The sequence below is a fragment of the Herpailurus yagouaroundi genome, unplaced genomic scaffold, assembly GCF_014898765.1.
Source record: "Herpailurus yagouaroundi ecotype Mexico unplaced genomic scaffold, PumYag 222, whole genome shotgun sequence".
NCBI classification, from domain to species: Eukaryota; Metazoa; Chordata; class Mammalia; order Carnivora; family Felidae; genus Herpailurus; species Herpailurus yagouaroundi.
In genome coordinates this window covers 19,705,376-19,729,899 of record NW_024412453.1, presented here as the reverse complement: position 1 = coordinate 19,729,899, position 24,524 = coordinate 19,705,376, and the positions used below count along the sequence as shown (strand labels likewise).

Here is a 24,524-nt window from a genome sequence, read left to right as displayed (position 1 = left end):
GCCCTGGAGAGGTGAGCACCCAACTTGCCCCCGTGGGCACCCGGCACCCGGGGCTCCGCGACCCCTCGCGGTCCTTGTCCTGCGCCGCCCCGCCTAACCGTGGCTCGCCCACCTCTTCCTCCCGGCAGGACCTTCTGCTCCTTCCCCACCACCAAGACCTACTTCCCCCACTTCGACCTGAGCCACGGCTCCGCCCAGGTCAAGGCCCACGGCCAGAAGGTGGCCGACGCGCTGACGCAGGCCGTGGCCCACATGGACGACCTGCCTAACGCCCTGTCGGCTCTGAGCGACCTGCACGCGTACAAGCTGCGCGTGGACCCCGTCAACTTCAAGGTGAGCACCGGGCTGGGGGACCCCTGCGGTGGAGGGCTCGCCGGACCCTGCTGGCAGGAGGGCAGAGTCCCTTGGGTTCCAGAAGGTGGAGTGCGGAGTGCGGGCAGCCGCGTCCCCCGACGCCCCCTGACGTCCCCCCTCCCCGCAGTTCCTGAGCCACTGCCTGCTGGTGACCCTGGCCTGCCACCACCCCGCGGAATTCACCCCCGCCGTCCACGCCTCCCTGGACAAGTTCTTCAGCGCTGTGAGCACCGTGCTGACCTCCAAATACCGTTGAGTGAAGCCGGGGCGATCGTCCTGAGGGCCCGGGGCCTCTTGGGCTCCGGGCACCCGAACTTCCTGATCTTTGAATAAAGTCTGAGTGGGCTGCAGCCTCTGTCCGCCTCTGTCTTCTTTGTCGCTGGCCTTCGTGTGTCGTGTCGTGGAGGGGGGTGACGTTGGGGGGGGTGGGGGAGCGGTGATTCTCCTCCACTGGTACCAGCGACCTCTCTGACTCTGCGGGAGCTGACGGAAGGGGAGGGGAGTGGGGCCGGACCTGCTGCCAGTGCAGGATTTGCGGGCCACCCCCCATCCCTCTCTGTGGAATGAGTGCCATTTCCTGCGGTTCACTTCAGACCTTTCCATTGGAGCTCGTATTTGCTCAAATGATGAACTGATTTTCCATCTTTACGTTTTATGGCACACACTTGGGCTGAGAGCTGGTGGGCCTCCAGCCTGGACCTGTGAGCTCTCCGTGGCTCTTCCTGAAGTTGGGCGGTGGGGAAGACCAGAAGTTACGCTCCTCAGAGTCCCCCGCAGTGCCCCCACACCTGTCAAGCGCTTACAAAACACACATGCAATCCCGACGACATTGTGGCAGGCAAACAGTGCAATGGCGGTTGGCAGGCAATTTCCTGGAGGCATCTCTTTCACTGGTGTCACTTCCAGGACATTCACTCTGCAGGTGATGACGGCCTGGGGCACCATGGATCCAGAGGCCTGGTTTTGGGCCCAGCTCAGCATTTACTTCAATGTCCAGAGGCTGGCACTCCTGAGGCCCACCGACTCCCCCTGGCAGGGCAGCAAAGAGAAAAGCCAGGGCCTGGGAGCCTGCACTCTCACACTCTTCCCCCCCTCACGGCAAGCCGCTAGTGCTTAGGGGTCTGGTCCTGGCAGCCATCCAGGCCTGAGCCCCCAACTAACAGCAGTGTCCTTTCTTCCCTAAGAGTCATCCTTGGAAAATGATATGGCAGGTCTCTGCCTCAGTTTGTGCTACTTTTAACAGAGCTGGTGGCACAGTGTGAGCTCCCAGTAAGAGGCAGTCTCCTTCTTTTATTACTAGGGAAAAACAAGGGCCTGGGCTAAAGGTGGAAACAACCCAAATGTCCATAAGGGGATGAATGGAGGAATCAAGTGTAGTCTATCCATACAGTGGAATATTATTCAGCCATTAAGAGCTATGGAGCACTGACACAGGCTACAACGTGAGCGAAAACATGCTAAATGAAAGAAGTCAGACACAAAAGAATATATAGTGTGTGATTCCACATAGAGGAAGTATCCAGAACAGGCAAATCCATAGAGACAGAGAGCAGACTGGTGGTTGCCAGGCACTGAGGGGAAGGGTTGTGGAGCGACTGCTAATGGGCACAAAGTTTCCATTTCGGATGATGAAGTTCAAGAACTAGATAGTTGTGGTTGCACAACATTGTGTGAATGTGGTTAAAGACACTGAATTGTACACTTTAAAATGGCTACTACGGTAAATTTTATATGAATTTTCCAAAAAAAAAAAAAATTTAATGTGTAGAGTGGCGCCTGGCAGGTATCATGACTGAGATACAGTGGAGGAACTTAATAAATGTTTACTGCCCGGAAAGGAACATATGCCATGAGCTTGACAGTTGTTATCTGCTTAATTCTCACAGCAACCTTGGGAAGAGGACATTTTTATGTTCCTTTTTTACAATCAGTGCGAAAATAGACTCAGAGAGATGTCATAATAGTCTGGGGAGGAAGGGAGGGAGAATGAAATTCAGTGTCCCCTGATGATAATAATAACAAATTATTAGTTTCCATATAATAAACAGTACAAAAATGGGGCCGCGGGGTTCATGGCAATAGGGCAGGTCCCAGACTCTGGGACCCCTCAGCACCGGGGCCGGGACCCCTCAGGACTCTTCTACGAGCAGAAGCGGGGCGCGGCCGCGGCGTGGCGCCCCCTGGAGGCCGCGGGGACGCACCAATCGCGTCCGTGCTGCCATCCGGCGCGGAGCGCTCGCCGCTCAACGCCGGATCCGCGATGGTGCTGTCCGCCGCGGAGAGGGCGGCAGTGCGCGCGCTGTGGACGAAGCTGGGGAGCAACGTTGGGGTCTACGCGACCGAGGCCCTGGAGAGGTGCGGGCGAACAGGTCCCGGCGCCCCTCCGGCTCCCCGCCTTGGCGCCTGCCCCGCGGATGCCGTCCCCCGCCGCTCCTGGCGCCCTTCCTCCCCAAGCCTTCCCCCCCACCCTCGCCCTCGGATCGCACCTCACTAGCCATTCCTCCCGCAGGACCTTCCTGGCCTTCCCGACCACCAAGACCTACTTTCCCCACTTGGACCTGACCCCCGGCTCCGCCCAGGTCAAGGCCCACGGCCAGAAGGTGGCCGACGCGCTGACGCGGGCCGTGGCCCACCTGGACGACCTGCCTACCGCCCTGTGGGCTCTGAGCGACCTGCACGTGCGCCAGCTGCGTGTGGACCCCGTCAACTTCAAGGTGAGCACCGGGCCAGCGCCGGGTCAGCGGTCGCCGAGAAAGGGGGTGGAGAAGGACGGCCTTGGGCGGGACGACTGCCTCTCTCCGCAGCTCCTGGGCCACTGCCTGCTGGTGACCCTCGCCCGGCACTACCCTGGAGACTTCAGCCCGGCCATGCACGCCTCGCTGGAAAAGTTTCTGAGCCACGTGATCTCGGCGCTGGCCACCAGCTACGGCTAAACTCGGAGAGGGGCGCCCGCCGCCCAGCCGCCCCTCCCGCGAGTTCCAGAGTTTGAGTAAAGTCCCCGCAGGAAAGCCTCAGCCTGCATGCGTGTGTTCTCTCTGGGGGCGTGCGCGGGTCTGCGGAGTGGGGGGTATCGGAGACGCCGGAGTCGTACCCCACCGTCGTCAGACCCGGGCGCGCCCCCGGCTGCCCGCTGGGCGCCCTGGGCGATCGAGGGAAGGTTTAGGTCGCCCCCACCCTCAGCGGGCAAGGCCCGGACTCCCTCCAGGTGCAGGCGAGCCGGCCCGGACCCGCCGCGTGGCCCCTGACCCAACCAGAACCGCGGCCCGTCGCGGCCTCCGGGAACGTGAGGGAGCGGCGCCCCCTGCCGGCAGAACCTGCGCAGATCCCGACCAGTGTGCCGCTGGAGGGGAAAGCCCCTCTTCCAGACTCTGGACCTGGCGGGAGGAGGCGGGTCCTGCCCCAGCACCGGTGAACTGCCCATTTGTGTCCGTCCCTATTTTCCTGCTGTGGTATCTGTCATCAGATTAGCCCACAGAAGCCTTCCTCTGGAGATCTGTAGACGACTTTTAGTTCATCTTACGCACTGAAATTACTTGCCCATTTTTTCCGTCTTTATCTGGGGGGGTGGAGGGGAGAGCGGGATACTTCTTCCAGACACACTCAGCTCCTCCTTCAGGGCTGTGGGCCTTGACCGTGCTCCAACACGGACTGCTCTGAGCAGGCATTTCCAACCTGGGAACAGAGGCCACAGTTTCGCTTCAGCTAACTACAAATACTGGACAAATGGTTTCAGTGGGTTTTTTGTTTTTGTTTTAAAGCTCTATACCCAGGGGCGCCTGGGTGTCTCAGTTGGTTGAGCCACCGACTTCGGCTCAGGTCATGATCTCACAGTTCGTGAGTTCCAGCCCCACGTCGGGCTCTGTGCTGATAGCTCGGAGCCTGGAGCCTGCTTCAGATTGTGTCTCCCCCTCTCTCTGCCCCTCCCATGCTCATGCTCTGCCTCTGTCTCTCAATAACAAATAAACATTAAAAAAATAAAAAATAATAAAAAATAAAGCTCTATATCCAATGTGGGGTTTCAACTTACAACCCTGAGATCAAGTGTCATATGCTCTATTGACTGAACCAGTCAGACATCCAGATTAAATAGTCCTAAAAGCATCAAAGAGCAAAGAGGAGGATAAGGAACCTTCTGGCCAGAAACCAAGTAAAGGTGAGGACTCAGAGAGGGAGAGGTTATCACAGCACCTAAACTACTTGGGTCCTGAGGCATTTGCCAAAACTGGCAACATTGGGCTAGAATTTTCTTCTTCATAGGTAAAAAAAAGGGGGCAGTATAAGGTGATGTGCTCCATAGGTGACTCTTCCCCATAAAGCTCGGGCCCCAAAAGGCTACACCTACTGGAGAATTCTCTCCTTTCCCCAAAAAGGGGGCCTAAAAAAAAATACCTTGGTGGTAAGCAGAAAAGGGAACATCTTTTCCAGATAAATCGAAATCTGATGTTGACACTCATGGCTCTGCAGCCCAAGTTTGTATCACCTGAATGGTCCCCCAAAATCTCAGGCTATGGATCTCATTTAAAACGATCCTGGACTCCCTCATAGGCACCTGGCAGTAGGAAGTAAGTCCTTCCTAGATAAAGGCACTTTACTATAGGCCACAAAGGGCAGGGCACCTGGGTGGCTCGGTTGGTTAAGCATCTAACTCGGGCTCTGGTCATGTTCTCACGGTTCGTGGGTTCAAGCCCCGGATTGGGCTCTGTGCTAATAGCTCGGAGCCTGGAGACTACTTCAGATTTCTGTGTCTCCCTCTATCCCAGCCCCTCCTTGGCTCACACTCTCTCTCAAAAGTAAACATTAAAAAACATTTAAAAAACCTCAAAATCCCGGGGTGCCTGGGTGGCTCAGTTGGTTGAGAGTCTGACTCTTGATTTTGGCTCAGGTCATGATCCCACGGTTGTGGAATGGAGCCCTGCATCAGCCTCCATGCTGAGTGTGGAGCCTGCTTGGGATTCTCTCTCTCCCCTCCCCTCCCCGCCCCCCCCCCCCCCCGCCCGGGTTGGGACAAAGAAAAAAAAAATTTTTTTTTTTTTAAAATTTTTTTTTTTTTGGGGGGGGGGGGGGGGCCTGGGGGGGGGGGGAGGGGCAGAGAGATTGGGAGACAGAGGACCTGAATGGGGCTCTACTCTTACAGTAGAGAGCCCGATGTGGGGGCTCAAACTCATGAACCACAAGATCATGACATGAGCCAAAGTTGGCCACTTAGCCAACTGAGCCACCCAGGAGCCCCTAAATTTTTTTAAATGTAAACATTAAATAAATAAATATTCAATGGCTAAGTGTAACAGATAAAACATAGTCACAGAGAGAAATAGTGAACTTAAAAATAGATCTGAATTAAATTCTCCGGATCCTGCCTCACCCTATCCTGACTCTACTAAAGGATGCACTACAGGCAGAAGGACAGTGAGCCTGGGGAGAAGCCGGAGATGTAAGAAGGAATGAATAACAAACAACGTGCTAACACAGACACTGATTGTATACAAAATCACATATGAGATTAGAAAGGAAAAAAAAAACAACCCTACAGACATAAAACACCAGATATTAATAACTAAGTCAGAATTAAGTCATGACTCAATGGCAGTTAAGTGCTCTTAAGTCCTTATGTCATCTGGGAAGGCAACATGTTTTTATTAACTTTAGGTTTTGCTAGTTGTATTACTTTCCTATTGCTGGCTAACAAACTTAGTGACTTAAAACAACACAAATTTGGGGCGCCTGGGTCACTCAGTCGGTTAAGTGTCCAACTTTTTTTTTTTTTTAAGTCTTTTTATTTATTTTGATACACAGAGAGAGTGCATACGGGGAAGGGGCAGAAAGAGGAGAGAGAATCCCAAGCAGGCTCCGCACTGACAGTGCAGAGCCCGATGTGGGGCTCAAACCCACAAACCATGAGATAATGACCTGAGCCAAAGTTGGACGCTTAACCGACTGAGCCAACCAGGTACCCCAAGTGTCCAACTCTTGATTTCAGCTCAGGCCATGACGTCACAGTTCCTGAGTTCGAGCTCTCACCCAGCTCCGTGCTGACAGGAGCAGCCTGCTTGGGATTCTGCCTCTGCCCCTTTCTCCTCCTCCCCTGCCTGTGCTCTCTTCCTCTCAAAAATAAACATTAAAACACCACCACAAATCCATTCTCGTGTTACAGTTTGGGAGGGCAGAAGTCCAAACTCAGTCTCACTATGCTGAGATCAGTATGTCAGATGGATTGTGCTCCTCCTTCAGGAAGCTCTGGGGGGAAATCCATTTCCTTGCTTTTCCAGCTCCTAGAATTGCATTCCATTGGTTCTGGGCCTCTTCCTCCATCCGTAGAGCTAGTAGTATCTTGCTTTCTCCTGTAGTCACATATCCCCTTGCCTGCCTCTAATAAGGACCCATGTGATCACAGTAGGCCTATCTGGATAATCCAAAATAATTTCTCCATCTCAAAAATTAAAAAAAATTTTTTTTCATGTTTACTTCTGAGAGAGAAAGAGAGAGAAAATGAGATGGGGCAGGGGCAGAGAGAGAGGGAGACACAGAATCCAAAGCAGGCTCCAGGCTCCCAGTTGTCAGAAGAGCCCAACATACGGCTCGAACCCATGAACCGTGAGATCATGACCTGAGCCAAAGTCAGACGTTTAGCCGATTGAGCCACCCAGGTGCCCCTCCCCATCTCAAAATTCTTAGTCACACCTTCCAAAGCCTTTTGCCATATAAAGCCACATTCACAGGTTCCAGGGATGAGGACCTGGATATCTTTGGTGGCTATTATTCAGCTAGCATACCACAATACATGAAGCACGTACGTTGTCAATTCTGGAGCAACCATGAAATAGAAATGGAATGTCTGACTTCCAAAGTAACGGAGAGAAAAAAGTAGGAAGTTAAAATACTCTAAAACAGGGGCACCTGGATGGCTCAGTTAAGGTCCAATTCTTGGTTTCAGCTCAAGTCACGATCTCAGTTTATGGAATCAAGTCCCATGTTGGGCTTTTTGCTGACGGCACAGAGCCTGCTTGGGATTTTCTCTCTCCCTCTCTCTCTGCCCCTCTCTCGCTCACACACACACACACACACACACACACACACACACACACACTCTCTCTCTCTCTCTCTAAATTTAAAAAATAAAACACTGAAGCACATGGGTGACTCAATTGGTTAAGCGTCTGACTTCAGCTCAGGTCACAGTCTCACAGTCCTTCAGTTCTAACCCCGTGTCGGGGTCTGCGCTGGGGCCTGCTGCGGATTCTGTGTCTCTGCCCCTCCCCCGCTTTTGTTCTCTTTCAAAAATACGTAAGTAAACATTTGTTTAAAAATTAGTAAAATAATTAAAAACTATTCTAAAACAATCCCCTCAAAAAGGGGCAAAAATGGAAATAGAGCGGGCATGGCAAGGGGAAAGCTCAAAATAAGATGGTGTCAACAAGACCAAATATGTTAACTATATTGACCATACGTGACTTCATTATCCTGGCGAAGGATAAAGACTGGACACATGGACAAAGACAAAAAGCACAGACTCAAAAAGTGTCAGTGAGAAAAGTACCTCAGGATCCCCACCTCCTGGTGTTCATACCCTTCTGTAGTCTCTCCACCTCCTTCTGAATGTGGGTTTTGCTGTTTTTAATATAAACAATAAATAAAACAAAGTTAACCTTTAAACCACTTTAGGGCATACAATTCGGTGGCATTTAGCACATTCATACTATGCAACCAACACCACTATCTAGTTACAAACCTTTTCATCGCCCCAGAAGCCCTGTGCCCCAGGTCACTCCCATTCCTCCCCCAGAACCTCTGAAGATCATTTGACTACTGTCTGTACGGAACTGATGCTAGATAGCTCATATATGTGATCTTTTGTCTCTGGCTTCGTTTTCACTTAACATAATGTTCTCAAGGTTCATCCATGCTATAGTATGCATCAGAATTTCAGTCATCTTTATGGCTGAATAATATTTCATTGCATGAAGAGACCACATTTTGTTCGTATAGAAGGCTGCAAAAAACACTGGAGTGCAGAGAGCTCTTCAAATCAGTGTTTTCACTTCCCCTGGATAAACACACACTAGTGGAATTATTGGATCATATGGTATTTAATTTTTGGAGGAACCTCCATACTGTTTTCTATATTTTGTCTTCTGTCTATCCATCCAGCTGCTGATGGATATTTGGTTGTTTTCACCCTCCAGCTATTGTGAAAAATGCAGCTATAAACGTGTGTGCACAAGTATCGGAGTTCTTGCTTTCAGTTCTCTTGGGTATGTATCTAGGAATGTAGTCGTTGGGTTACAGAATTCTAACGCGTTGAGGAACTCATTGCCGGACTCTTCTCCACAGTAGCTGACCTATTCTCTGTTCCACCAGCAGTATTTAGGGTTCCAGTTCCTCCACATCTTCACCAGCAATTATATTTTCTTTCTTCCTTTTCCCCTTTTTTTTCTTTTTTGAACTGTGGCAATGCTAGTGGATGCTACGGCTTGCTTTTAACCCACAAAATTCTGAAAGGGGACTGGATGTCGCTTCCATGATTAATAACGCCTCTCTTGCTTGGAGACGGTCTCCCTTGCTGGCTTGAAGCAGCAAGCTGCCATGCTGTGGCTGCCCCATGGAGTGGACCTCTTGTTGACGCCCAGAAGGTAGCTAAATGCTGCCAGCAACCATGTGAGTGGGGACCCTTCTCCAGAACAGCCCCAGAGGAGACCCCTCGATTGCAGCCTGTGAGGGAGAACTTGGTTGAGCTGTGTCTTGACTCCTGGTCTTCAGAGGAGACCAATGAAATAACGAATGTGTCAAAGACTGCCACATGTCGGGAGGCTGTGACCTCTGGGAAGACAGAGGGGCCGTGAAGGGAAGACGGGGGTTTCCCAGGAGCTGAGACACCGTTCCATTTCCTGACCCAGGTGGACATGCAGAGCTTGCTTCTTATTCTCTAAACTCTTCCGTGCCCTCTTCTGTAGGGAGAGAGGCTGGGCCCAGCCAGTAGCTGACTCGTCTGGAGTCCCAGGCACGCTGGACCTTCAGAGCTCCAAAGAAGGTTCCGGCAGCCTCAGAAAAAGGCCTAGGAATATGTAATACTGCATTGTGTATTATTACATAATTACATACACAGTATTCCACATACAGTAAGCATACTGTATTATATATTACATAATACACAGTATTATAGTTATATTTATATATAATTGCATCATATATTTACATGCATCTATTACAAATATATATATACTTCACCGTATTACAGGTTATGTAATTACATATACAATATTATGTATAATGCTATCCTGTATTGTTCCATAATTACATGCATAGTATTACATATATAATACTGCACTGTATTATGTTACCTAATTATATATATACACAGTATTCCATATATAGTAATTACATATGGCATTTTATACAGAACACTTCACTGTATTACGTATCATTACATATACAGTATTATATATAATACTGCACTGTATTATACTACATAATTACATACAGTATTATGCAAATAACACACTATATTATTACCTAATTATATATACCAAATTATATATACAGTAACATGGCACCATATTACATATTATTAGTTACATATACAGCATTATATATACAATACTGCACCTTATTACATAGTTACATTATTACATATAGAGTAACACCATAGTGTATATTTGAAAGCTGCTCAGAGTACAGCTTAGCGGTCCTCACCACCAGAAAACAATTTGTGAAGACAGATGTTAAGCAGACTTCCTGTGGTGACCATTTTGCAACATATATGTGTGTTGTTGAAATTAACAGAACACCATTTATCAATTATATCTCCATAAAAACAAAAAGAAGGTGTCTGGGTCCAGTGGTGGGGACAGTCTTCTTCACGAGCTCTCACCACTGCTCCTCCCCTGGCAGTGACCCCTGCACAACTGCCTTGGGAGGGTAGCCCCAGCCCACAGGCTCAGCTGTATTAGCCCCAGGGAGGGAAAAGAGTGAAGGGCAGGAACAAAGGGCCAGAAAGCGCTAGAGAGCTTCAGGTGCTCAGGAAATCCGGTGACCCCCAGGGTCTCCCCTCAGCCTTCCTTGTGGATCTGTGTTATGCAGGGAGCACTGGCACTCCTGTGAGGACGGTCAGTCCTCGTGCATGGGCTGGGTCAGGGACCATGGCCACCCACCAGACCTTGTGCCCATCCATTAAGTAGCCATCAGCTTCGTCAGCAGTGATACAACATGCAGGGCGACGTGGCACCACATAGCCTCATGCGCCAGAGGATGCCCAGGGCATGTGCGGAAAGTAGGGGAGGGATTGTCTGGGGTGCTGGCATACGGACTGTGCAGTGAACAGAGGATTTAATTGTGTCATCAACTGAGGACATGACTCCTCAACCCCCCTTTCCTAAGGTCCAAGTATTACCTTTGGCGTGTGCCCTGATGCCAAGAGCTGGGGGCCCCTCTTTGAGTCAGCATCTCACTTCACATCCCAGAGAGGTCATTCAGGGTTTGAAGCTGGTGCCACTCCTGGCCCCCAACACCCTGCTGCCCCTATTCCAGTTTATGGTACGGTGCGGACCATCTTGCAAAACACCATGCTCAGTAAAAGAAGCTAGTCACAGGTCACTTACCGTGCTTTCACTTACAGAAAATGTTCACAACAGGTAAATCGACAGACACAGCAAGTAGATGAGCGATGGTCTAGGGCTGGGTCAGAGAGAGTGACTGCCTACTGGTAACTAGGTCTCCTTTTGGGGTGATGAAAATGTTCTGCAACTACATAGTGCTAGACAGCATAACATTGGGAATAGATTATAAACCACTTTCAAGCGGTCAAAATGTTGAATTTTATGTTAACTAAAAAAAAAAAAAAAAAAAAATCGACCTACAAAATAATGAAAATACATTCTTTCTGGGGCCCCTCCCCAGAAAATCGAAGCGGGGAGGCAGGGTAGCAACCCGTTTTAAGGTACCTGTTAAAGTCTAAGAACCACTCAATTGTCCCAAGCTTACCAGAGCGTAACCATATGCGGATCCCAGCCCTCACTGTGGCCACCATCCCATTTCTAGGTTAAGGGTCCCTTCCAAGGCACTCTGGTGCACAGCCCCTCTCCCCCTTACTCCAATCACAGATGGGTACCACCTTGCCAAGGGAGCTCTCCCAGCTCCCAGGCCCAGCCAAGTGCACCTCATTACCCTAAGGGAGGATCTCCACATATCCACAGAATGCAGTGAGAGCCCAGGACCTGCCAGTGAACCCTGGGGTGGGTGCTCCCCAAGGCTGGGCCCTGCTGTGGATCCTATGGGCTCCCATGCAGGGAACAAGGCCAACAGATTCTCTCCAACCCTCCCCTCATCAGATGGCAGCCCTCGACCTGGCTAGAGACCCCCATTTTGAGTTTGGAAGGTAGCCCCAGACCTCTACGCAGTAAGAAGGTGCCACAACCCACACTAGGTACTGGTCACTCTGTCCTCCGCCAATCGACAGGACTGTGTGTAGCGGGGAAATCCTCAAGGAACAGCAACTGGGAGGGGCTGAGGGCACCACACAGCCCTGGGGTGGTCCAAGGAACATGGATTCCACTATGACCTTGGGGTCCTGGAGGCCCTGCACCTGCTGGCCTGGCCCACCCAAATCTCCTCAGGGAGTGCAACTACCCCCTGACCTGCATCCCTGCTTCTCCATAAACATTTCCCACATTTTTGTATTCTTAGCAAGGACTCAAGGTGGGGTGGTGAACTCTGGTCCCAGCCACTTCATGATTTATGGGTGACTTTCTCTAGGCACCCTCCACATCCCCCCGACCAGGAGCTCACCTCTGTTGAAACCCACCTGGGATGAGCTGTGGAGCTCTGGGAGTGTCGTGCGTGGCCTCCATCAATATCACCTCCTCCTCTCCACCCACCTGGAACACAGGACGGTGTGTCCGCTGCACTCCTGCACACGGGAGCTTGGTGAACCCTTGAAAGCCACGAGCCTCAGGGGCCTGGGGTGCACCAGAGGCAGTGGGCGCCTCCAATAACGAGGTTGGAGAGTCAAGCATAAGAGCTCCAGACTCCTTGCTCCGCTACAGACTGGTGAGCGCCCACACGTGAAGGGAGCAGCTGCAGCCTTGACCTCAGCCTCATGCTCGTGGCTGAGATCTCACTAAGTCCAGGGATGCCCTTTCAAAACCACCCCTCCATGGATGGTGACACACTCAATACCACTCAAATGCACACTTCAAAATGGTTGAAATGGGGCACCTGGGTGGCTTAGTCGGTTAAGCATCTGACTTCGGCTCAGGTCATCATCTGGTGGTTCCTGAGTTCGAACTCTGCATCAGGCTCTGTGCTGACAGCTTGGAGCCTGAAGCCTGCTTCGGATTCTGTGTCTCCCTCTCTCTGCCCTCACCCCTCTCGTACTCTCTCAAAAGTAAACAAACAAACCAACAAAAAAGGTTAAAATGGTAAATTGTGTGTATTTTACTACTGTTCTACAGTTTTGTTTTTCTTTTGTTTTCTAAAGCCTAACCCTCCAGGAGATGGAGGGTGTAGGCAGGAGGTCCTTCTGACACTCTGCCTCCTAGCAGCACACCCTCACGCTGTCGGAGCTAGGGTGTCCCTGCCTGCTTCAGACCATTCTCTGCATTCCCCACACGGGACTGCAGAGCCAAGTCAGGCACCCAGGACCCCAGCCCTCATTCCCTCCGCCCCTCCCCTCCTAGGACCACCCTTAACCCATTCGTGGCTTTGCACCAATGTGCCTCTACTTCCCAAACCCAAAACGCACCTCCACCACCCAGCCCGCTTGGTGTCTACGCCACCTACCAAGCCGACGTTTACCCCTTGCTCTCTGGCAGCCTCCCACTGGATGTTCCAGCAAGGCCCCTTCTTCCTGGCTCAGCCTGCGCCCCAGACAAGTGCAGGACACGGACACCCTACTGACACTGCCCTTCCTCCCTGTGGAGACAGGGGGCCAGGGAAAACCTATGCTGCAGGAGTACCCACCTATCCACACATCTTCCTAGAAGGGGACAGACTGCGATACCAGAGCCCACAGCACGGCTACTAGTCACTTCCCGGTGCTGGTGGCCCAAGATCCAGACCCAGTGACCATGTGCCCATTGGGCCAACCTCTGCACTAAGGGGGTGGGGATGACAGTTTTCACAACTTGGCCATCAGAAGCTCCCTCCTAGAATAAACCAACCCAAAGGGCTGATGGGCTGATTTTGGTCTCTGAGTTCGTGTGACAGAGCAGCTGAGAGCATGAGAACACCATTAGCCTCTCCTGAGTGTGAGTCGAACTACAACCTGATCCCAAATCAGTAACCCCTGCCTCTGAGGACCCTGTGGCTGCCACGTGGATGCCGTCCAAAGGCCTTTCTTTGTCCTTAAGTAACTCCCGAAGGGGGAACTGCAGTGTGGTTCACTGGAGCCAGGCAGGCTGAGGTTATGCTAACAGCACACTAGACCGGCAGTCCTTCCAGAGAAGTGGATGCAGGATGGGGCACCTCCCTCCTCCCCCGCAGAGCCTGCTGTGGTCTGCACTGAGGGGCGGGGCCGGGCAGCTCAGACCCTCAGAAAGGACACATCCAGCCCAGCAAGCAGACAACTCTGCACACCTCACTCCGCTTGGTCAGGGCGGCAAGGCATGTCAGATGCCAACACTCAAAGTGATGTCTAACAGTAGGTCAGCATTTCTGAGGGTGAATAAAGCTCACGGAGAACATCCAGCGTGTCATCAACCATGGAAGGCCATGGTGAAGTCTCTAGAGCACAGGAGGGACAGCAGAGACCCCACCGCAGCAGTAAGGAGGCCGTCTGTCAGATTTATTTATTCCTACTCAACATAACCCCAGAACACAGGAGCAACTCTGTACATCTCTAGAAACTCACAGCTAGCTCCGAAACAATAGAAATTGTAAACTACAAAAGATGAGGTGTATTCAGCAAATATAAAGGGGTACTTTAGGCTGTGTCAAACGTTTAACAGACTATTTACAGGCCCAGATGTAGGCTCAGATCTCGCCAGCCTCCTTCTCCTCCGATCTCCGTGAAGCTGTCTTCCCGTTGGAGCTCTCCAGCCTCCAGTCAGCGGCCCCTCGCTCACTGCGTCCATGCTCCCAAGACTCCTCCCTTGACGCCCGCTCTCTGGAGAACCTGGGAGAAGAGAACCAGAGGCTCAGAGGAGGCTGGCATCCCCCTTCAGGCTGGCTCCTGGGGCGCTGACAACTCGGATCCTCAACACCAGGTTAGGGAAGGCCAAGACCCAGCACACCTGGGGAGGCCCACAGAAGGCCAGAGGGCAGCCGTCTAGGGCCCACGCCACAAAGGAGTGTTAGGCAGCCGTGAAAAAGTAACATGTGCAGAGGTTTCTCCCAATAGGGTAAGCTTTCGCTTGAGTGTAAATGGAGCAAAAAACAAGAGTGCATATGAGAAATATGACCCGTTATGTAAACGTGATGGAAAAAAGGCTACAATCAGGCACACACAGTGCTTATCTTGAAGTGTGAGTATGAATGGTTTTTAATTTGTTTTTCCTTGGGGTGCCTTGGTGGCTCAGTTGGTTAAGCGTCTGACTTCTCTCAGGTCACTATCCTGTGGTTCTTGAGTTCAAACCCCATGTCGGGCTCTGTACTCACAGGGAAGAGCCTGCTTGGGACTCTCTCTCTCCCTCTTGCCCCTTCTGTACTTGTGCATGTACACGTACATGCTCTCTCTCTCTCTCTCTCAAATAAACTTAAAAAAAAAAAACAAAACCTTAATTTGTTTTTCCTCAAACAAACAACAACAAAAACAAAATAAAACAGAGGCAAGAGGCACCTGGTCAGGACACAAATCTCAGGGGTTCTGTGTACGGAGGTGACACTGAGTGTGCAGCAGGTCACAAGAGGGAGCCACACCCATGTAACCACTCCCACAGCCTCTCAACTGTCCTGTCCTGGCCCTGAATCTACCCGCTGCTCTCTGCTTAGAGCTCCCTGTTCCCTGGGCCCCATTCACAATTCTCAAGGCTCCAACACTCAGTCCCACAGATGCCCAGCCAGGCTCCTGAGGCAAAAGCCTCAGACCCATCCCTACCGGGTATGGCCAACGGGCCCCGATGACAGACCCCCAGCAGACCCTGGGAACACAAAGAGAAGGGGCTCACTCCGGTTGCAGCTACTGAAGGAGTCAGAGTAGTTACTTGTATTTCGCACTCCGGTCCCTGGAAGCCCGGCGGTGGCCCCGGCTGTGGCTCCGGGAACGGCTGCGGTGGCGCCGGTGTCTGTCTCGAGACCGGGACCGGGATGACTTCCGTCTCTCCCTGGAGGTAGATCTTGACCTCCTCCGACGCCGGTCCCGGGAGCGCGACCTGCAGCAGACACCCAGATGGCTCTGAAGGCTGTGATGGCCCCATCCCAACAGCCCTTCTCTTGCGTTGGTGGTATAGTGGTGAGCATAGCTGCCTTCCAACAGCCCTTCTCTCTCAGCAGGTCCAACCTGATGCTTCCCTGGCATCTCCCCTTCCCTCCTACAAAAATACAACTGGGGTTCACAAGAGTCCCCCCAATCAATCTCCAGTCAAAGAGAATTATGGCCTGATGCTCCCACTGATGCTTCCCGAAAACATCTTGCCAGGAAACACTCACTGCCCATAAGCCTCAGCAATCCCACCTGACTTCTCTCATTGACAGTGGGTCCCTCTGCTGCACTAAGCCCCAACCAACCTGACGAAGACAGACAGGGTTTGAGTGTGTCCCCAACCAGCCCTGCCCACCAGGTAACAAGTGTGAAGCTATAATGGTTAACTATTAAGGAAAAAATGCACATGGAAAGGGACATTTGACTGAGAACATATTAATGGATCTGCAAACCTACCTCCTGCGATCTCTGGTTCTTGAACCAGACCTGAAAGAAAAAAAAAAGATGAACAATTTCCCCCAAACTGCCCTGCCCCTCACATATGTATGAGGAGAGGTGCCCCTAGTCTACAAGGTGAATGAGACTCAGCTTCTCAGAGACTTGTTATTTTCTAGTTCTCAGGACTATAGCTCCAAGTGCCCCCGACTCTTGATTTCAGTTCAGGTCATAATTCCAGGGTTGTGTGGGAATAAGCCCCGCGTCAGGCTCCGCACTGAGCATGAAGTCTGCTTCAGATTCCTTCTCTCTCTTTCTCTCTTCCTCTGCCCCTCTCAACAACAGGAACAAAGAAACTGAAATCACTATCTTGAAAAGACCTCTGTGCCTCTACGTTCATCACATCGTTATTTACAAGGGCCAAGACATGGAGACCGACATATGGACGGATAAACAAGTAAATACACAACGAAACACTACTCAGCCACAAAAAGGAAGGAAATGCTGCTATCTGTGACAACATGGACGGGCCGTCAAGGCATGATGCTAGGTAAAATAAGTCAGACAGAGACAAATACTGTACGATCTCAGTTATCTGTGGAACCTAAAAAAACCCCCAAACCTCACAGATACAGAGATCAGACTGGTGGCTGCCAGAGGCAGGGGGTGGGATGTGCAAAAAGTATGAAGGTGGGGGAGGAAAAAAGGGTAGTTAACCTTGCCACATCACTGTAAGGGCACTGTGTATCTGTCAGGAGCACCCCTGCTGGGGGAAGATCTCAGAGGTGAGGCAAGGGTCCCACGTGCTTCCGCACACACAGACACACCCCACCGGAGTAGTGGTCACTTTCGGGTAAAAAGAGACTTACGTGTTTTGCTTAATACGTTTTTATACTCAGTGAGTCTCTTTACAATCACAACCTGTTAGATGATTAAAGTAATGAAAAGAAACACAGAGAAAACTATAAACGTGATCTGTCCTTTCTGAATTACAAACTAAGAAATTCCTCCAGGAATCCCAGCATCCAGGCCTTTCAAGGAACAGCGAGCTCTGCCCCACGAGAGCGTGGTCCGGCCTCTGGCCTCTTCCCTGAACTCTGACCAGATGTCTCCTAAGCATCTCAAACTGAATACAGTCAAAGCCAAGTCCTATTCCCCACAGCGCCTTCTCACCCCATACACCGGTCCCAGTCTTCTCCATTGTCCTAAGTGGCCACGCCAGGCCAGAAAGCAGTGAGGCCGACTTCAATCCCCCTCTGCTTGCCTCGCCACCTCGTACCAGCAAACCTTTTCAGCTCTACCCCCACAACACACCCACACCCTTCCCACTCGCACCCGTCAACCAGCAGCTCCTTCGCCTGGTTCTCCTAGGTAGCTCTTCACAGTTCTCACTGATTCTGCCCGTGTCCACTGGCCCCACAACCCTCAGTCAACACTGGAGTCTACTCAGCCCTAAGGCCCTTTGATGGATTTCCCCGAGGGCAGTACGGCTGTGTGACAGAACACGCTCCAGCTCCACAAAGTCTCTGCTCCTGCCCTACCGGTCCGCCCTGACCTCGTGGGGGCGCGGCAGGTGCCTCTTCCATTGCCACCGCTCAGCCCTCCCTCACACCTTTCCAGGTACAAACGAGGGTGTCACAACTGCTCCTGCAGCTCAGGGTGGCCGTGTACGCACCGCAAGGCTCCTACCACGCCAGCCCAAACCCTGCTCTCCGAAACATGTTGCACATTGCTTACTCTTCTTTTAAGGGCCACTGAGATCCGTAGCTGAGCTCAAGCGCTATGAGCCAGACTGAAGGAAGGAGCAGGGTCTCCCTGGGCGTGGATCCGCCGTGGACTCACCTCCTGCTCAGCCGCTCCTCCCGCTCCCTCTCCTCTCTCCTCCTCAGTCGATCCTGATTCCTCTTCTCCTGCTTTTCAGCCACAGTTTTCTAAATAAACAAGAAATTGGAAAATGAGAGAAGAGCAAGTTACACCAACTAGAGTGTGAACGCTGTTTAACAAAGCACTTTTACGTAATCTCAATATTGATAATTTAGAAATCCAATAGAAACTCTTAAGAAACAGGAACACAATCACCATTAAAGCTTCTTAATGGGAAATACGTGAAAATAACGCTTTTATCATTATATCTTACAAATTCAGTGACGTGTATATTCTAACAGATGCTACAGCTCTAAGTCACAGAAATCTATCTTTTGTCTCACACCAATCCAGAAAGTTATTTTTTTACCCAAAGGAGACTCCACAAACTTTATGGTAAAAAAGAACACATCTCTAACCAAACATATCCTGCTGCTTGTCCCTGGGGTGCTGCGTGCTACACTGGCTTTAGACCCAGCCTCATGGTGACAGTAGGCCAGGGGAGGTAGACCCTGAACCCTCAATACTTGGCCCATCAGGCTGGATTGTACAGACAGGAGGAGGCCTTGAGAAACGTTACTACCCGAACAAAACTGACACAGCTTAGCTCAAAGCCCTGGGATCAGTCTGCATACTCCTACCCAAGGTCAACTCAAAGCCTTTTGGTGCCCCCACCTCTCTTCTGAGTGGAACGAAGCCCTGTGTAGAGTGGAGTAGGGAGACAAAGGGTCATCAGTGTTTTCGTGCTCATGATGGCACAAAGGATGGTCCCACCTTGCTGCAGACTACAGCCAGACACTGCATGAGAGGCGTAGCAAGAACTGAGAGAGAGGGGCCAGCTGTCCTCAAAGCACTCCCAAGGCACGAGAGCCTTCCTGTCTGGTTGCTTCTGGCCCTCCACCCCTGGTTTCACTTGTCCTACACTTGAGCAGGCACACAACGATGGACAGGTTACGGTTAGGGTTAAGGATGGGAGTTTCAGCCCCTTAACTTCCTAAAGGGATTGTGATCGAGCACAGGCCTATGGTCTGGCATTAACTCCTTTCCACATCTCCCTACTTCCTAGACACTATGCTTCCACCCCTAACAAAGAAGGTCTTGCCTCGCTCTTACCCTCAGTGTGTGGCACACCTCCGGGACCAATGCAAGGGACGCCATCTCTGATTAGGGCCCAGAACTCTACCCCTCCCTACTGTTAGGAGGTGCACTTACAAATACATTTTCTGTTGTTAGTTTAACAGCTATTATCAAAATACATTTATGTTGCTTTGGTCAACGACATGCCACTTGTAACTTCAATGATAAAACATACTTTCTAGATCAAGTTAATACTTAAGTTCTTGAGGTTTTAGGGGGAAAATTTTCAATATACTCTCATCTCTGTTGGAGAAATATGTGTTAAGAAAAAAATAAAGTTTTCAGCTATAAAAAAAAAAAAAAAAAATACCAGGACAGGGGCACCTGGGTGGCTCAGTCAGTTAAGCGTCCAACTGTTGATTCTAGCTCAGGTCATGATGTCATGGTTTGGGAGATCGAGCCTCATGTGGGGCTCTCTCTGTGTTGAGCCTGCCTGGGATTCTTTCTTTCTCTCTCTCTCTCTCTCTCTCTCTCTCTCTCTCTCTCTCTCTCTCTGCTGCTCCCTTGCTCACGCTCTCTCTCAATATAAATAAATAAACTTAAAAAAAAAAATACCAGGACAAAATTATGGGATGATAGAAAATGGAAACGTAATTTAAAGGAGAAATGTAAAAGTGCCATTTCCAACTGCTAAGTAGTACATTTTTAGCGGGCATGGTAGTGGACACCAAACTGCTATTTATGTTCTACTGGTGGGGCACCTGGGTGGCTCAGTCGGTTAGGCGTCCGACTTCGGCTCAGGTCATGATCTCACAGTCGTGGGTTCAAGCCCTGTGTCTGGCTCTGTGCTGACAGCTCAGAGTTTGGAGCGTGCTTCAGATTCTGTGTCTCCCTCTCTCTCTGCCCCTCTCCCGCTCATACTCTGTCTCTCAAAAATAGACAAACATTAAAAAAAGTTTTATATTCTATTGGCGACACAAATATTTTTACACCTTTCATATCCATCAACTTGCAAGGACAAAATTCCAACTTAATAATATGTGACAGAGTGTATCACTTTTCAAAATTCTATTGGGAGCACAGAGCTGAATGTTTCAAGAGCAGAGGCTGCCACCCCAGCCCCACCCCTGCTGGTGAGTTCACACCGCACCTGCTGGCAACCCCTCTTCAGGGGCAGAGCTCTGTCCCCCCTGCTCCTTCTGGGGACACACAAGGCTCTCTACCCCGATGGTCACAGGGTCCCAGTCAGGGGCCATATGTCTGTCCCTCTATACTGAATTTCACGTGCGTGGAGGGAAGGCCTGCATAGGAGGCCTAGTACCCCATCCCAACAGTCTCCATACGCAGCAGGGAGGACTCCACCAGTCTGAAAAACAGTTCAAAGTATCTAAAACATGCTCATCCTTCCTTCTGAATGTTCTGCACCCATGATATGTTTTAGAGCCTAACCTAGGAAAATGAGGAGTCTTGGGGAAGAGACAAAGGTGGACAGTGGTGCAGCAGCACCATCCAAAAAAGCCCCACCACATCCGCATCCTCCAGAGAAGGCTCAAAGGCAAGGGCCGGGAAATGTGATCTTCTGTCTAGCCTAACCACTCTCCACACATCCACCTCTGCCCAAGGAGAAAAACGAGACTACTGGCTCTTCCGATCTCCAACCAGAAGTTACTTCAGAGGTGGGCAAGAGCGGTCTGTACCTGGGGACGAGACTCTTTGTTTCCTGTAAACAAGTGCAGACTAAATAAATATCCAAGGTCCCTCTGGATTCTAAGACCTTAGATCTCTTGTGTGAACAAAGTGATGAAATCAGAATACTTCACTATAAAACTCAAGGCACGTTCTTGAGAGAGGATTAAAAACACAAGGTTTTCTAGAAGTCAAGAAACATGAGGACAGTCAAGAGACTTGTTTCTCCAGAAACACAACACATTAACGTACCCTCAATTGATCAAGCTTCTCTCGAATCTGAATGAACCCCAAGTGTAACTTGCCCCCGAAGTGGTCTGCAAGGCGACGGTCATTGTCGTGGAGACCAAGGTAGGCTGAACAGACCTCACAGACGCGCAGCTTCTGCTGTTGAAAACTGGAAGCGGGCATGGAATTTCTGTATTCTTCCTGGACAACAGGAACAGATCAAGGACAGTGAGGTACCCAGCACCACAACCAAATATTCGACCCCAAAATGGATACATTTCAAGGGACTATAGGGATGACTTTTAAATAAATAAAAACTACACCACTTACAAGCCTCAGATATTTGTAACCAACTCAATTTTCATCGTTTATTTACAAAATGAACTAACCAATTCAATTTTCATCGTTTATTTACAAAATGAACTAACAGTCATGATTCCAAAACAGTAAGAACATTTAAATCCCTGACAAGCAGGGTGCTGGTCTCAGAGGCCAGCAGAGAAGGGGTCTCAGCTACGCACAGAGGAGAGTCTAGGAGGGCCAGAGAAGCAAGAAGGGAGAACCTTCAAAAGGGGCCTTTGAAAAAACAAAGCACAAAACCCAAACCAAATAAACCAGCAAAACATACAAGAGCCACTCATAGAGACTGTGTCCCAACATTCAGAAAACTGTATACCAATGCAACCCCAAAAACTAAAATGTGGAAGGACAAATACATTAGACCCTCTCTTCAAAGAAGGAAGTATATAATAGAACAGAGCAAACTACACCACCTAGTGCAGCCACTCCAGTCTGAATCCTATTATAAGAAGTAACTCACTCAGCTTCAAGGTGGAATGCATGAAATATAAAAGAGAAAAAAAAAAAAAAAAAAAAAAGAAAAGAGGGACATGGCTCCTGCCGCTTGTGCCAAAGCTAAAACACTCTTTCCAAACCCAGGTTTAAGAAATGCATTCCAACAGTCACTGACCCTTACTTATGGGATCTTCCATTAATTCACACGTTCAAAATTCCCTGGCAAATGGAGATTAACGTAAGTTACCATGTCATTCATTCAACTGGTGGGCACTCTCATACGCTGCGGGGAGGAGACTAGGTTGGTGCAACTAACAGGTGGTGCAATTGAATAATCTGAAAGCAAGACAGTGCATGCCATTACCAGAAATTCTTCCAGGTGTACGTCCTAGAACACGCTCATACACGTGCCAGCAAACAAGTGCAAGGGCACTTGCTGTGGAGCTGTCTGTAAGATGAGAAACCGCCAACGGACAGTAACACGTCTGTGAAGCGGAAGCCTACAGCAATAACCTGAAGGAAGTTGTATGTAGCAACAAGGAGAGACCTTACAAATAGTGCTAAGTGAGGAATGCATGTGAGAGATGTGTACAGAATGGCAGCATTTAGGGGCGCCTGGGCGGCTCGGTTGGGCAGCTGACTTCGGCTCAGGTCATGTTCTCAAGGCCCGTGAGTCCATGAGTTAAAGCCCCACATCAGGCTCTGTGCTGACAGCTCAGGGCCTGGAGCCTGCTTTGAGTTCTGTGTCTCCCTCTCTCTCTGCACCTCCCCCATTCGCGCCCTTGTTCTCAAAAATAAGCAAAAATTAAAAATATTAAAAAAAAGGGGCGCCTGGGTGGCGCAGTCGGTTAAGCGGCCGACTTCAGCCAGGTCACGATCTCCCGGTCTCGGGAGTTCGAGCCCCGCGTCGGGCTCTGGGCTGATGGCTCGGAGCCCGGAGCCGGCTTCCGATGCTGTGTCTCCCTCTCTCTCTGCCCCTCCTCCGTTCATGCTCTGTCTCTCTCTGTCCCAAAAATAAATAAATGTTGAAAAAAAAATTAAAAAAATAAAAAAAATAAAAAAATAAATAAAAAAAAAATATTAAAAAAAAAAAAGGCAGCATTTATTTGGGACTTTTTATTTTTATTTTATTTTTTTTAACGTTTATTTATTTTTGAGACAGAGAGAGACAGAGCATGGACAGGGGAGGGGCAGAGAGAGAGGGAGACAGAGAAGCTGAAACAGGCTCCAGGCTCTGAGCTGTCAGCACAGAGCCCGACGCAGGGCTCGAACTCACGGACTGTGAGATCATGACCTGAGCCGAAGTCAGATGCTTAACCGACCGAGCCACCCAGGCGCCCCTATTTGGGACTTTTTAAACGCACAAAGCACACAACGCAGAGACACACACACACACACACACACACACACACACACACACACACACACACAGAGTTTACAGGCGGTACACATGCGTAATACCAGACAAAGACAAAACTGAATGCACAGTAACGTCTGCCTCTGAGGAGGGAGAGAATGGGACTAGAGGGGGAAGGACTGGGAACCTGAATTTCCATTATGATGTGCTATAACTTTTTTTTTTAATGTTTTTATTTATTTTTGAAGGAGAGAGACAGGGAATAAGTGGGGGAGGAGCAGAGAGAGAAGGAGACACAAAATCCGAAGCAGGCTCCAGGCTCTGAGCTGTCAGCACAGAGCCCGACGCGGGGCTCGAACTCGCAAGCTGTGAGATCATGACCCAAGTTGAAGTTGGACGCTAAACTGACTGAGCCACACAGGTGCCCCATTGCTAAACAAAACCAAAAACCTTACTCAAAAACGTAAATATGCTGGGCACACGAATATCTGTGATATTCTGTCCCTTTCTAGTTTCAAAACTTTGAATACCACCGCCTCATATCTTTCAAAATAAACTCTATGCCTAGTTTAAAAAAAAATAAAAAAGCCAATCTCAAAAGGTTATGTACTGTATGACTCTACATAAGATTCTTGAAATAACCAGAATATACAGATAGAGGACAGATTGGTGGTTGCCAGGGGTCAGAGAAGTGGGTGTGGCTACAGAAGGATCGTGGGAGGGATCTCAGTGGTGATGGACTTTTGACTATCAACATCCTTTCTGATACTGTACTACAGTTTTTCAACATGTTACCACTGGGGGAAACTGGCTAAAGGGTACATGGGATCTCTCTGCATAATTTCTTGAGACTACCCAACACACCCACCCTTGTCCACTACTAAAAGCAGAAAGGAACCCACAGGTGCCTTATTACCTTAGGGCAGCACTGCCCAGACCTGCCCAACACCACCCTGTCTTTCCCAGTGGTTTTAAGAAAGTGGTGCTGCCTCCTGGGGGCACCCTCAGCGATGCGGATGGAGGACAAATGGCCAGGGCAAGGATGCTAGGAGTCCTGGGCACGAAGAGCCACGCATGCTACATTCTGCTCCTGTGTGGGCTGTCTGCAGACATGCACACGATGAACCCCACATCTACAATTTTTTATGCCTACATACAAATCTCTGAGCCATCCTAAGGATTTCTGGTGTTTGCTCGGCTCTTAGAAGCTGAAAGAGCTGGGCCACAGGACGTACCAACAGGCGACAGAGCTTCCCACTGGACAGAGCTGTCAGGACTCTCCTACATGTACACAAAAATTTCCCATTTCAATATACATCGGTTTAGATCCTACGTAAGGACGTATATACGTGATTTACATTTGTATAGATACTCAGGGAC

The 24,524-nt window shown here is 50.0% G+C and overlaps 3 protein-coding genes and 1 long non-coding RNA gene across 6 annotated transcripts in view; 2 read left to right on the top strand and 2 right to left on the bottom strand.

The window, feature by feature from the left end:
* Positions 1 to 704, top strand: LOC121019343 (hemoglobin subunit alpha-like; the record flags this gene model as incomplete). The annotated part of the gene is made up of 3 exons (XM_040458695.1): positions 1 to 11; positions 129 to 333; positions 482 to 704. Coding segments are annotated over 3 exons (345 nt in total), but the record flags the coding sequence as incomplete, so codon positions are not given.
* Positions 705 to 2,572: 1,868 nt separating this feature from the next.
* LOC121019356 (hemoglobin subunit theta-1-like) lies at positions 2,573 to 3,368 on the top strand. Its single transcript, XM_040458726.1, has 3 exons — positions 2,573 to 2,709; positions 2,864 to 3,068; positions 3,159 to 3,368. Exons 1-3 carry the CDS (start codon positions 2,615 to 2,617, stop codon positions 3,285 to 3,287), a joined length of 429 nt encoding a protein of 142 aa, XP_040314660.1. The 5' UTR covers positions 2,573 to 2,614; the 3' UTR covers positions 3,288 to 3,368.
* A 4,580-nt stretch (positions 3,369 to 7,948) lies between these two features.
* LOC121019797 (uncharacterized) lies at positions 7,949 to 12,637 on the bottom strand. Its single transcript, XR_005785782.1, has 2 exons — positions 12,149 to 12,637; positions 7,949 to 9,403 (listed from the first exon to the last, which is right to left on the bottom strand). It is a non-coding gene; the product is annotated as an uncharacterized LOC121019797 (long non-coding RNA).
* A 1,470-nt stretch (positions 12,638 to 14,107) lies between these two features.
* Positions 14,108 to 24,524, bottom strand: part of LUC7L (LUC7 like) — a 45,739-nt gene continuing 35,322 nt past the window's right edge. For 2 of the 3 annotated variants that reach the window (XM_040459594.1, XM_040459596.1), the window contains exons 7-11: positions 21,017 to 21,193; positions 17,981 to 18,069; positions 16,160 to 16,189; positions 15,486 to 15,653; positions 14,108 to 14,458 (exon numbers count right to left, since the gene is read on the bottom strand). In XM_040459594.1, the coding sequence (XP_040315528.1) occupies positions 14,317 to 14,458; positions 15,486 to 15,653; positions 16,160 to 16,189; positions 17,981 to 18,069; positions 21,017 to 21,193 (606 nt within the window). In that variant the 3' untranslated portion in view covers positions 14,108 to 14,316. Of the gene's footprint in view, positions 14,459 to 15,449; positions 15,654 to 16,159; positions 16,190 to 17,980; positions 18,070 to 21,016; positions 21,194 to 24,524 lie in introns of all 3 variants that reach the window. The other variant, XM_040459595.1, reaches the window with a different exon arrangement.

What these genes read in the sequence shown, in the direction of transcription:
- LOC121019356 (XM_040458726.1), top strand. Translation starts at nt 2,615, where the DNA reads ATGGTGCTGTCCGCCGCGGAGAGGGCGGCAGTGCGCGCGCTGTGGACG. An exon ending in GCGACCGAGGCCCTGGAGAG is followed by an intron (nt 2,710 to 2,863) that starts GTGCGGGCGAAC and finishes TTCCTCCCGCAG; the next exon opens with GACCTTCCTGGCCTTCCCGA. An exon ending in TGGACCCCGTCAACTTCAAG is followed by an intron (nt 3,069 to 3,158) that starts GTGAGCACCGGG and finishes CTCTCTCCGCAG; the next exon opens with CTCCTGGGCCACTGCCTGCT.